This window comes from Aegilops tauschii, chromosome 1, assembly GCF_002575655.3.
Source record: "Aegilops tauschii subsp. strangulata cultivar AL8/78 chromosome 1, Aet v6.0, whole genome shotgun sequence".
NCBI lineage: Eukaryota > Viridiplantae > Streptophyta > Magnoliopsida > Poales > Poaceae > Aegilops > Aegilops tauschii.
In genome coordinates, this window is record NC_053035.3 from 4,582,413 (window position 1) to 4,594,911 (window position 12,499).

General features: G+C 42.9%; 1 protein-coding gene across 1 annotated transcript; it reads right to left on the bottom strand.

The window, feature by feature from the left end:
* Nucleotides 1-4,551: 4,551 nt before the first annotated feature.
* LOC109750462 (protein neprosin-like) lies at nucleotides 4,552-12,499 on the bottom strand. The gene is made up of 7 exons (XM_020309420.4): nucleotides 12,386-12,499; nucleotides 12,044-12,127; nucleotides 11,062-11,223; nucleotides 10,929-10,982; nucleotides 10,628-10,774; nucleotides 9,721-9,881; nucleotides 4,552-4,819 (listed from the first exon to the last, which is right to left on the bottom strand). The coding sequence occupies exons 1-7, from the start codon at nucleotides 12,497-12,499 to the stop codon at nucleotides 4,588-4,590; spliced, it is 954 nt and encodes a 317-aa protein (XP_020165009.1). The 3' UTR covers nucleotides 4,552-4,587.

A 12,499-nucleotide genomic window follows, 5' to 3' on the forward strand; every position in this document is an offset into this window, starting at 1 on the left:
TATAGCAGTGCATTATCCTGGCTTGATCTTACTAGTAAATGAAATCACATAGGACTGCAAACCTTTTTGCGCAAGTCTTGTGGGAAGTGCTGGAATTCTATTGATGGTTTCTATGTTCAACTGAGGTTAAGACAAATACTGGACCGCAAGTCTTGTGGGAAGTCATTTGTTTGGCTGCAGCTTGTGGAATTCAAAGCTCAAGGAAAGTTGCAAGCTCAGCTGGGTTGAATCAGCTTCCTCTACGCCTACCTAGCCTTTGCATGCTGTGTTTGGCTGGGGTGGGTGATTCACTATACCCTGCAAGTTTACTGATATTCAATAATGTTATGAGGTCCTCAGTGAACTCACATGAGTTGAGGAGATACGTACTGCTGCTATGACTATTCTTCAGTGTTGCCATCTCTGCCTGCTGGAAGTTCCAAGCTGTTTGTTGGGACGCTGGCACATCCCTTTGGCAGCTGCTACCGGGCGCCTGTTTTCCTTCTTCAGTGTTGCCATCTCTTCCTCTATTTTCTCTCCTCATTCCTATGGAAAAATGACTCATTCCTAGAAAGCAATACCCACGGTGTACGCCTGCTCATATATTTCCCAATTCTCCTCCGTCAACAACTCATGCACTGAATGGACTTGAGTTAACATTGCAGCAGAGCTTTTTCTTCGATGGTATCCCCTGTCATTTTTTGCGTAGTATTTCCTTGTTTATTTGGTCATGTAAAACTGCTTTAGTATATAGTATGTCTTAAGCTATCCTCTAAAAGGTTTCAGTGTTGAATCATGTAATACTCAGTTTTTGTAAGAAGTGTGACGAGAGTTGGACTAATGAACCTCGGGGGTTTTTACTTGGCCAATTAGTGGACAATGTAATTATTCTTTAATTCAATAAATGTTTAGCCATGATGGAATTTGTGTGTTTGGCTGCATCTTGTGGAATTCAAGGCATCTAGAAGCAAGCAGCATCTTGGCTACACAAACAGCCGAAGAGAAGTTGCAACCTCACTTGTCAACCCTAGCCTCCCGCGACTCCGCTGGCGGCGGCCGCCGCCGCCACTGCGCAGCCCCCTCCGCCACCCTCGCCCATGGCCCCCGTAGCCCCCGCCGCCTCCCTCGCCGCCGCCCCTCCCCCTCCCCCTCCCAGCCCGGCCGGGGATGAAGGCCCTGACCCGGATCCCGACCCGCGCTCCTCTCCGGCGGTCGTTCTTTTCGCCCCTGCTGCTCCGGCCCCGACGCCGACCGCTCCGGCCCCTGCGGCTCCGACCCCGGCGCCGGCCGCTCCGGTCCCTGCTGCTCCGGCACGGGCGCCGGCCGCTCCGGCCCCTACGGCTCCGACCCCGGCGCCCGCCGCTCTGGCCCCGGCCGCCCCGGACCTGGCCGCTCCGGCCCCTGCGGCTCCGACTCCGGCGCCCGCCGCTCTGGCCCCGGCCGCCCCGGCTTGGGTGGAGGTTGGGAGACGGCGCCGCCCGAGCCTGGAGAAGGTGGCTGCTCCCCCTCCCAGGAAGGATGCTGGACTGCCTCGCACTTTCAAGCAGAGGACTTTCGGCCTCTGCTTTCGGTGCTTGGCGTCGGACCACTTCGTCGCGGGCTGCCGTGGCCCTGTCCGGTGCTTGGGATGTGGCCACTCCGGCCATCGTGAGCGGGAGTGCTTGGCACGGCAGAAATCATATACATCCATGTTGTGAGCATCGTATGAGGAGTCATAGACCACATCACCTAGAAGGCAATCATATCTTTCTCTTTTCCTCTCAAACTCAAACTTCTGGAGCTTTATCCATCCTAGTGTAGGAGATATGCCCTAGAGGCAATAATAAATGTTATTGATTATCTCCCTGTTAATAATTATGTTTATGTTCCATGCTATAACTGTTGTGGTTCCCGAGCCCGTATATCCATAAAGGCTCTGGGGAGAACCCATATGCACGTGTGGAATAATAAACGGTAAAATGTATTCCTAGTCGTGCCTCTAAGACTAGCTCAAGTGTTGCATGATGATTATGTTTTCCCAATCATGGGCATGTCTATGCCAGGCAACTTTGAGGGCACAATGTCAGGAAGGACATTTGTGTTGAATCGACCCGAATTGATGTTATGCTATGAGATACATTCGTCACAAGTTAATGTTTATAACACAAAGATAGTTAATGTTTGCATAATTCCTTAGACCATGAGAGTATCGAGTTTCTTCATGCTTGCTTCATGAACTTTGGGGTTTGTTAAACGTCATCCGTAACTGGATGGCTATTACGGCGGCTTACGGGTTCATGGGAAAGTATGTTAAGTAACTTGATAGCTCGAGATTGGGATTTGCTCCTCCGACGATGGAGAGATATACTCGGGCCCTCTCGGTGTTACGGTGTCCATCATCGTCTGGCCAGACACTGTGTGATTTGATCACGGGGATGCCGGAACACGAAACGAGAAAAGAGAACAAAACCGGTAACGAGGTAACTTGCATAGTGGACAAAGTGTTGGCCCACGGGGATGCAATAAATCTCACCTCAGGTGTTTGTGATATATCGTGAAGCAACAGGAATAGCTCACCTCAACTGGAGGTTCACTCGAATATTCATTCGTGTGGGTATAGGGGTCAATATGGGTGTCCACGGCTCCGATGTTGATCATTGATCGGAAGGGGTTCCAGGTCATGTCTATACTTCACCGAACCTATAGGGTCACACGCTTAAGGGTCATCTATCTGCTGAATACTAGACAGGGAGTCTGAGAGAAAATCACCGAAAAAGTTTCGGACACCGAAAAGTTTCGGACAGCGAAATCGTACCGCAGAGAGAGGTCACCGGATGAGTTTCGGTGAAACCGAAAAAGTTGTTTCGGGGTATGCCATTAAGTCAAAATGGTTTCGGCACATGCCTGATAATTCTTGGAGGGTGCCAGAATCATTCTGGAAACTTTTTGGAATTTTCAGAAAAAAAACCGAAAATGTTTCGGAGCTGCCGGTACCGCTTTGGCTGTTTTTCGCAGATGAAATTCACTAATCTGAAATTGTTTCAGAACGAATCCAAAATCATTTTAGTGGGTACTGGAATTATTCTAAGACCCACAGAAATATTTTCGGATTTAGTGGACGCGAAAAATTGTCTTCATGAATAGTGAAAACGCATTCTTGTTTGCTTTTCGCACATGAAAATCACTAAACCGAAATTGTTTCGGAACGTGTTGAAAATTATTTTAGTGGGTACTGGAAATGTTCTGAGCCCACATAAATATTTTCAGTTCGAACGGACGCTGAAAAATGTTGTCATGAATAGTGAAAGTGCTTTTTGCTTGGCTTCTTGGAGAAGCCACCTTGAGGGCCTTTTTGGTATTTCCCCCTTGGCTTCTTGGAGAAGCCACCCTTGGGCTTGGCCTATAAATAGGGGTGGAGGGGGCTGCCTAAAGGATGATCCCTTCTCACATACAAGTGCCATGCATGATCTGGCTTCTCTCTCCCTCCCAGCGAAATAGTTTCGTAGAGCCGAAAGGCTGTCTGGGTTCCGGTGGGAACTAGTTCTGGACGGCGAAGCCCTGCCGGATAGATGACACCGTATGTGTGCAACTCTGTAGAGAGATCGTAGTTTCGGTCTTAGTTCGTGAGTGCCTCCCGAAGGGCTGTCCGTGTGACCGTCCGAGTTTCGAAGGTCCTCCCGAAGGGCTGTCCGAATGACCGTTCGAGTTTCGAAGGTCCTTCCGAAGGGCTGTCCGCGACACCGTCCGGGGGGCTGTTCGACCGCCTCCCGGAGGGCTGTTTGAGGAGCAGATGAGGGTATACATCCTCGCGGTTGGGAGGTTGTAAATCCTAGCTGCGGGGATCTGCACCGCCGATCGTCATCGACTCTACTTCCCGCTGCGCTACGAGTCGGTAACGAAAAAGATCAAACCTTGTTTGCAGTCTCCATAGTGGTCCTGGGCTGATGCGTAGGTCGGAATTTTTTTGTTTTCTGCTGCGTTACCCTACACCCAGACCAAACTTTAGGAAGTCATGATGATTGATTCCTTTGCAATTCTTCACTAAAAGCTCTTCCAATGGTCCATCCCTACCATGGTATTCTAGGCACTCTACATTGTCGATTTCCTCGCAATCAATAAGGTGGAGAGCAGATAGGCTAGTGCAACCAACTGCAATTGAGAAAATCACAATCGAAGTTATTTGTGGTGTGGAGTTCAGCCTAAGAGACACCAATTTCTTGCAATACTCTAAAGAACCAAGCCTAGAGTCATCAATGTATATATGAGCAGAAGCTTAAGGCGAGGTCAATCAGCGAGGAACAATGAGATGACAACAGCGGGCAACAGAGAGCTGTGCATGGTGGCTTGCAGCTCCAATTGCGACGGCGATTTTGCAAACAACGGGCAGAGTCGTCGGTGTTGCATCACACAGAGTTGCAGCGACGGCGGCGGCAGTCTACGTTGATGGCGCTGGTGTGTGATGCCTGATGCATTGCACTGAAGGAAGGAAGAAGAAAGAGAAAAAAAGAGTGGTTCAGGCGCGTAGAAGAAGAGATAAGGGTGGCAGATGGATAAACATGGAGTAGTCTTTGACCATTAAGTAACATATTTTTTGTTTATTGAATCCAAATGGCAATACAACTTTTGTTGTCAACGAACACAACCACTTGGTCCACCATAGTTGAACATATAACCCTTCTTATATTCAAGAAATAAATTATTCGCTCCATAACAATCTGGCCTATCAACTAACTTGATCATGGGAATGCCAAAGAGGTCGGAAGAATGACCATTTGGATTGTAGTTCTGAATGTGCTTGAAGTACGCAGATCTCTTATCGTCATAATCGGGGAAGTGGCCGCTACCCATTGGAGGACCATCACTAGTGCAGAACCGGCCTTTATCACCGGTTCGTAAGGGCCTTTAGTGTCGGTTCTGCAACCGGCACTATGGAGTGGAGACTAAAGGCCCCCCCTTTAGTACCGGTTTGGCACGAACCGGCGCTAACGTGCCACCACGTGGCACGAGCCAGGCCCGGGTGCGTGTAGGACATTAGTACCGGTTGGTAACACCAACCGGTACTAAATGTTTGGGTGTGTTTTGGTTTTAATTTTTATTTTTCCTTTAGTTTTGTGTTTTCAATTTAATTTAGTGGTTGTTTTACATTATAATGAGTTGTTAAATCATTAGGTGAAAGTACCGCAGATTAATGCGGTTTATTTCATAAATGATATAATAACTCATCATCATCATCATATTAATATAAAAACTCTTGCATCATATCATCAACAACAACAGTATATACTAGCTAGCAAAGATATCATCGAGTTCAACATGGTCATGATATTATAACCGTTCATAGCACCACAAAAGCAAATCACTCTTTGAGATTAAGTTCAGGACGAAGAACACGGACACGCATGAGAGGACAACAAGTACTAAGAGCATGATAACTAGCTAAATCACTCCTGCTGCTCTCTCTCAGGTAAAATAGCATAGAACACGTATAGCTCTCCCGATTCATCATATTGGAGCATGCAGATGAACCTGTCTCCTAATCATGGGCTGCGCTTCTGATTGCTGCCCCCTAGTACTTCTCTGCGATCGTTAACAATTTTGCTCCAATCTTTCACAATTAAGCATTCATCGCTTTCAGAAATCCTGAATGCACTCATGTGCACTGTAGGATATCTTGGCCGTAAGCTAACAATTGACATGCGACCTTTAGTCTCGATCCACTCAGGCATATACTTAGCAATGAAAGTTTAGCTTGAAAAATAATGTATGCAAAAGATGCACTGAGGACTAATAGTAAAAATCTTACCATCTTTCCTAAATACATGTGACCGTAGTTCAATACGATCACTATTGGTCGCACGTTTTGAGTACTAAGATTTTCAAATTCAGGAAAATGATTTCTCTTAATAGCATCAAGATCCTCAAGCCATGAAACATAATGACTTATCTCCTCGCAGTTTAGTTCAGCTCCGGGACAGTAGTAGGTCCTGTCTACCAAGCGCCGGACATGTTTGCTTGATTGGAAATAAGCTGTCAATAGAAATTAGTTGTCAACTATTTTTGACTAAACAATATCAAAGACATAAATATGGTTGAGAAACTCACATAATGGTATAACTGGAGGCGTCTGCACATCGACCCAAATGTCCCTATTACCTTCAATATCATCTTCCGGACGAATATCAAAGGTGATAACCATATCAGGCTCAAATGCATAAGCCTTGCATAGTGCTTGCCAAGTTTTGCATTCAAAATAGGTGTACGTGTCTGCATTGTATAATTTGACGTTGAAAGTATAACCAGCATGATCGGTCTTCAGGTAAACTCTCTTTACCTCCATAGTTTCCATAGCACTGAAACCTATCTTATCCAAGACAAAGATTCTTGCATGGCAGGGGATGCGTTAGTAGAATAGAGAAAATTTAAAATTATAAGTTGAAGCAAATGAAGCATATATAAGTCATGCTTAATTACGAAAAAAGACTTGTTGTTGTGACTTACTGTATCCACTTCGAAGGTCTCATCCAGCTTGATGCTGAAGCGCCTATCATCAACAAGGAAATTTCTGTCGCACAGGTCGCGCTGGTCTTCACAGAATTCGCACTTAATGAAATCTTTTTCGTCGTCAGACGACATTTCCTATGTTCATATAGGTGAAACATTAAACACTTACTAGTTCTATTAATTCAATTAATTCAACTAATTCAACTACTTCTATTAGTTCAACTAGTTCTATTAATTTAACTAATTCAACTAAGCATTTAATAAAAATAAACGTGTTCTATTAATTTTCTTACTAAAATAAAGTAGCTAGTTCCATATAGTAATATTTTAATTAGATCATCAAATCTCAGATATCTAAATTTTCTTACTAAAAATAAACTAGTTCTATTAATTCAACTAATTCAACTAAGAATTTACTAAAAATAAACTAGTTCTATTAATTTTCTTACTAAAATATATAAAGTAGCTATATATATAGTAATATTTTAATTAGATCATCAAATCTCATATACCTAAATTTTCTTACTAAAAATAAACTAGTTCTACTAATTCAACTAGTTCAACTAAGCATTTACTAAAAATAAACTAGTTATATTAATTCAACTAGTTTAAATAATCTCATATACCTAAATTTTCTTACTAAAAATAAACTTGTTCTATTAATTTTCATACTAAAAATAAACTAGTTATATTAATTCAACTAGTTCAAATCTCATATATATACCTAATTAATATCTAGCTAATTCATCTAAAATTGACATTAATATTTAACATCTTTTCGATATAATTCATCTAACATTAACATTCTAACATTCTTATCTACGTAATTTATCTAACATTAATCTAAACAACAGAAAACAGAAAATAAGTAAAAACAATACGTGTGTGTGTGTGTGTTTGTGTGTGTGTGTATGTGTGTGTGTACGAGCGGGGGGCGGCGGCATACGGGCGGCGGCGCGAGACGGCGATGCGAGGGGACGGCGCGACGACGAGCGGCAGGCCGGGGGCGACGGCGCGATCGAGACGGCGACGTGGTACGGGGCGGCGGCGACGGGCGACGGCGGTGACGGCGACGACGGGCGGTGAGGGCGACGGCGGTGACGGCGACGACGGGCGGTGAGGGCGACGACGGTGATGGCGACGACGGGCGGCGGGGGCGGCGAGGGCGGCGGCGATGTCGCGCGAAGTAGTTGGAGAAGAAGTGGTGGTCGATGAAACTGAATTTTTCATAAGTGCCATATATATAGGAGGGGCCTTTAGTACTGGTTGGAGCCACCAACGGTACTAAAGGCCAATTTTCGCCAGGCCAAGGGGCGGGAAACTGCCTGTTCAGTATCGGTCCGTGGCTCCAACCGGTACTAAAGGCCCCCCTTTAGTACCGGTTGTTGCCACGACCCGGTACTAAAGGTGTGCGCTGGCGCAGGAGCGGTGCGGGCAAGTTTAGTCCAAGGGGCGCCCGCACCAGTTTAAAAGCCCCGGCGCGGCTGCTGTCTCGAACTCCTCTCTATAGCAGGCTTCTGGGCCTAACTTTGGTGCGCTGCCCGTTGAGCCTGCTGGCCCTTCTGGGCATGTATTTGCAAACCCTAGGGTTGGCAGGCCCAGCGGGCAACGCCCCAACAATTTTTTTATATAATTTTCTTCTATTTATTTCCGAGTAATTTTTTTGCTGTATTTAGTTTCTTTGTGAATATAAAGAAAAATATATATTTTTTTCTTTTTTGCATTATTTCTTTTCTGCTATTCATTTTGTAGTGATTTTCAATTTCACCGTCATTTAACTCCGTAAACAAATCGGTAAATGACTGAAAAACAACAAATGATGTCAGAACGTGTTGGAAATTGATGACGTCGCTTTGAAAGATGCATACTGAACGCAAAAATAGGCTGGAGTTCAAATAAGTTTAAAAAACATTGCAGTGCCCGTGTAACAGATGAGTTCTCGTCCGAAACCCTGATACTCCGAAAGAGATTGTCCAGTTTGTACACGAGCTGCGTCCAGTTTTTGCCGTGACCCTCTCTACTCTTTTGCACATGCTATGCGGGCGAAATGATGATACCATGCCAAGTTCCAACATTTTCAGAGTTCATTTTGTAGTGATTTTCAATTTCACCGTCATTTAGCTCCCTAAACAAATCGGTAAATGACTGAAAAATAGCAAATGATGTCAGAACGTGTTGGGAATTGATGACGTCGCTTTGAAAGATGCATACTGAACGCAAAAATAGGCTGGAGTTCAAATAAGTTTAAAAAATATTGAAGTGCCCGTGTAACAGATGAGTTCTCGTCCGAAACCCTGATACGTCAAAAGAGATTGTCCAGTTTGTACACGAGGTGCGTCCAGTTTTCGCTGTGACCCTCTCTACTCTTTTGCACATGCTATGCGGGCGAAATGATGATACCATGCCAAGTTCACACATTTTCAAAGTTCATTTTGTAGTGATTTTCAATTTCACGGTCATTTAGCTCCCTAAACAAATCTGTAAATGACTGAAAAACAACAAATGATGTCAGAACGTGTTGGAAATTGATGACGTCGCTTTGAATGATGCATACTGAACGCAAAAATAGGCTGGAGTTCAAATGACTGAAAAACAGCAAATGATGTCAGAACATGTTGGAAATTGATGACGTCGCTTTGAATGGTGTGTACGGAACGCAAAAAAGTCTGGAGTTGTAATAAGTTTAAAAAAATGAAGTGCCCATGTATCAGACGAGTTCTCGTCAGAAACCCTGATACTTCGAAAGAGATTGTCTAGTTTGTACACGAAGTGCGTCCAGTTTTTGCCGTAACACAAGAAGTCCGGAGTTGTAATAAGTTATTAAAGATAAAAAGGAGGCACAATGCTCGTTAATTAGCTTCAAGCCTTTCGGAATAGTGCAAACTGCACTGCACATAGCTCCGTGCAGTCTACACTATTCCTCAAGGCTTAAAGCTAAGCAACGTACAGATGAGCATTGCGCCTCTCCTTCATCGTCTCTGCACTCAGGGCTTATAAACCGCTCCTAGTGCCTCTCTCTTCGCGAGGTGGGACTAAAAAACAGCTTACTAAGAAACTATAGTACCGGTTCATGGCTTAGAACCGGTACTAAAGGTGCCCGTGGGGCCCCAGCCTGACCACAGCGTGACACGAACCGGTACTAAAGGTTGCTCACGAACTGGTACTAATGATCTCCGCCAGCCTAGCCGTTGGAATCGGCACTAATGGACACATTAGTGCCGGCTCAAAATCAAACCGGCACTAATGTGCTTCACATTTGACACTTTTTCTACTAGTGCATGTGCATTCTTCATGTAATTCACGAATCCAGTCAAGGCTTGTATACGTGGTGTTCCGGGGCAAAGCTTATTTGGAAAATGTCCCAAGAATGATGGTTTCTGTAAATCATGATGGTACACCACCCAATCTCCGGAATTTGGATCCTGTAGTCAACAAGTGATTGATGACATCCATGAACAATAAATTTCATGCACAAGCAGAGTACTCCAGAAAACATGTTGTTATTAGCAAGAATCTTGGGTGGCGTACAATTTCCTAGCTTCCAATGTTCCATATTTTCTTAATAAAATAGAAAGCATGTTACTTAGTAACCATGTGAATTTATGCCTAACTAATTTTAACATTCATAAAATCTATCTTTGTTAATTTTAATCCTCTATTCTTAAATAGTTGCAATACACTACCTATTTTTCCTATTCAAGCAGCCATGCCACGTCAACAAGTCATACATGTTAGTTATATGTTTACTTTTCTTTCTATGTGTGCAGCCATACCACATCAACAAGTCATGCATGTTCGTATAAGTTATATTTTTATATGTGCTTGTTTTTCCTATCCATGCAGTCCTACACGCCAGCAAGTCATGCATGCCCCTCATAAATTACTGTTTTTGCGTTTATTTTTTGTTGTCGTGAATGGATCATGTGTTGGACACTCTGAGGATACTTATGTAGTTCATGTTTCACATTTTTGATAGAAAAATGACATTCTGTTAACCACAATCCTACCTTTTCTCTTTTGTAGTTGCTCTTATAGCATCTATTTACATGTTTCATTCAATGGGGTTACTGCAGGAACGTGCATGTTTCATCTAGTTATAGTAGAAATAGGAGCACATTTGTGAATTTATATCGATATAGTAATCTCTAGAATGGGACAAATGGTGCACCTTGTTGAGGCTAAGCCTAACGTAGTGGTCTTGTTTGCCATAAATTGATGGAGGAGCCATGGCTTGTCCAGGCACCAGATTAGCTCGACTTGCAGAAACAAATCCTGAGCACTGCAAGTTGTAGCACCCCTTCGATTTCAAGTCCTTCTGAGCAACAAAACAAGAGGAAACATGTATTATTATGGATGTAAAGAGACCTTTACTTAGTCCAATAGTGCCTCTAACTCCTACCAAATACCATAAAACTATATGGGGACCACAATAATATATAACTTGTTAAAATGGCATTGATTATACTTACGGTCCAATATGTAAAGAAGCGAATATCTCTGTTATGGTCTAAAGAGGGGGAAATCTGCAAGTAGAAGCAAATTATGAAATAGTTGTTTATTCAAAAGAATTTGACTTTACCATAATGGGTGATATGTTTGTACATGAAATCCAACTTGAATTAAGTTGTAGTTTCCTCCATCTTGACAATAGATCTGTAAGGATGCTCCAGATTCTTGAGAAGTTCCTTGATTTGGTGAAGCCCATATACTCATGTCAGCTCGAAGGCCGTAGAATTGTCCTGGCTCTGTGTGCCACATTGCATACTAGTGATAGAAAATTATAGCAAATTAGTAAATAACCAGAAAAATCTATAGCGAACGACATAATAAACAAGTGAGGGTGTGCGTTCTTGGCCTTGGTATGAGGTTCACCTACCAGACATTTACAATGGGGAATTTTTCATGCTATCTTGGAGTTAGTCTAGATTTGTTTTCATAGGCCTTGTTGAGTATATCATACTGGATTTAGCTTCCTCCACGGGGTGTGGTGTCAATCCAATGCTATTAGACCCTTTGTGGTGATGCATGCAAAGCTTTAGTTCATGTGCATTTTCGATGGTCTTACTTATGTTCTTGGGCTAACAACATCTTCTATCCTCCTTGTGGCATGGGTGAAACAAGATTTGATTCTCTCTCTGATAGGTGTGAAGTGTATTGCTAATAAAGTTGGTATGTCAGCATAAGTCTCCTATATAGAGTATGTCTTAAATGCCTTTCTGAATCTGTTGTTCACGTTATTTTGGTAGCATGCTTTATATGTAATGATCCTAGCTTTCGCGGTATATAGGGCATCAAGCTTAGTTCATTTAGGTGTATGTCTTTTATTTAGTCTTTATGTACGACCATGTCTCTTGGGCCATTGACCAGAATTTAGCTTGACCAAGTATGATTTAGGTACATCATTAATGAATGTAGATTGCTACTTTTTTTCTCCGTGGTTTAAATATGTGATGCTTATATTGAAAATACTTTGGCTTTGCCTCTTGTGATCAACACTCACCAAGAAATCAACAAAACATCCCAAATCTAACACATGAAAAGGTAAAGAGAGATATATACAGAGAATGGGGGAGAGTGTGTGTACATGGGAAATAATGCCGCTTCCTTCATCCATGATATTAGCTCTCCAAGGAAAATGGAAATGCTTAGGTCTTAAAAGAGTGGTGTTCTGCAGAGGGAGATAATAGTTCATGAGTAGTTAGCATATATAATTGATGTACAAAGTCTTTGAAAGATAAGCATTCATTTCACATGTGTGTCCTACATTTTGGTTGGGCATATAAGTAACATAAAGTAGTTATGAATGATAAACACCAATAATAATTATCAAGATTAAGTGGTCAAGTAGATACAACAATGGGATAATACATAAACCAATTGATAAGAAGTTGTATATATCAAAATCTAAAAGTAAAATATTGGTTACCTTCTCATTCGTCTGGAGATTGACATCTACGTCTATCGATTCAACAACGGTGAGGTGGAAAGTTATACACAAAAAGCATAGTAAGACCGATATGACAACATAATCACCTCCCAT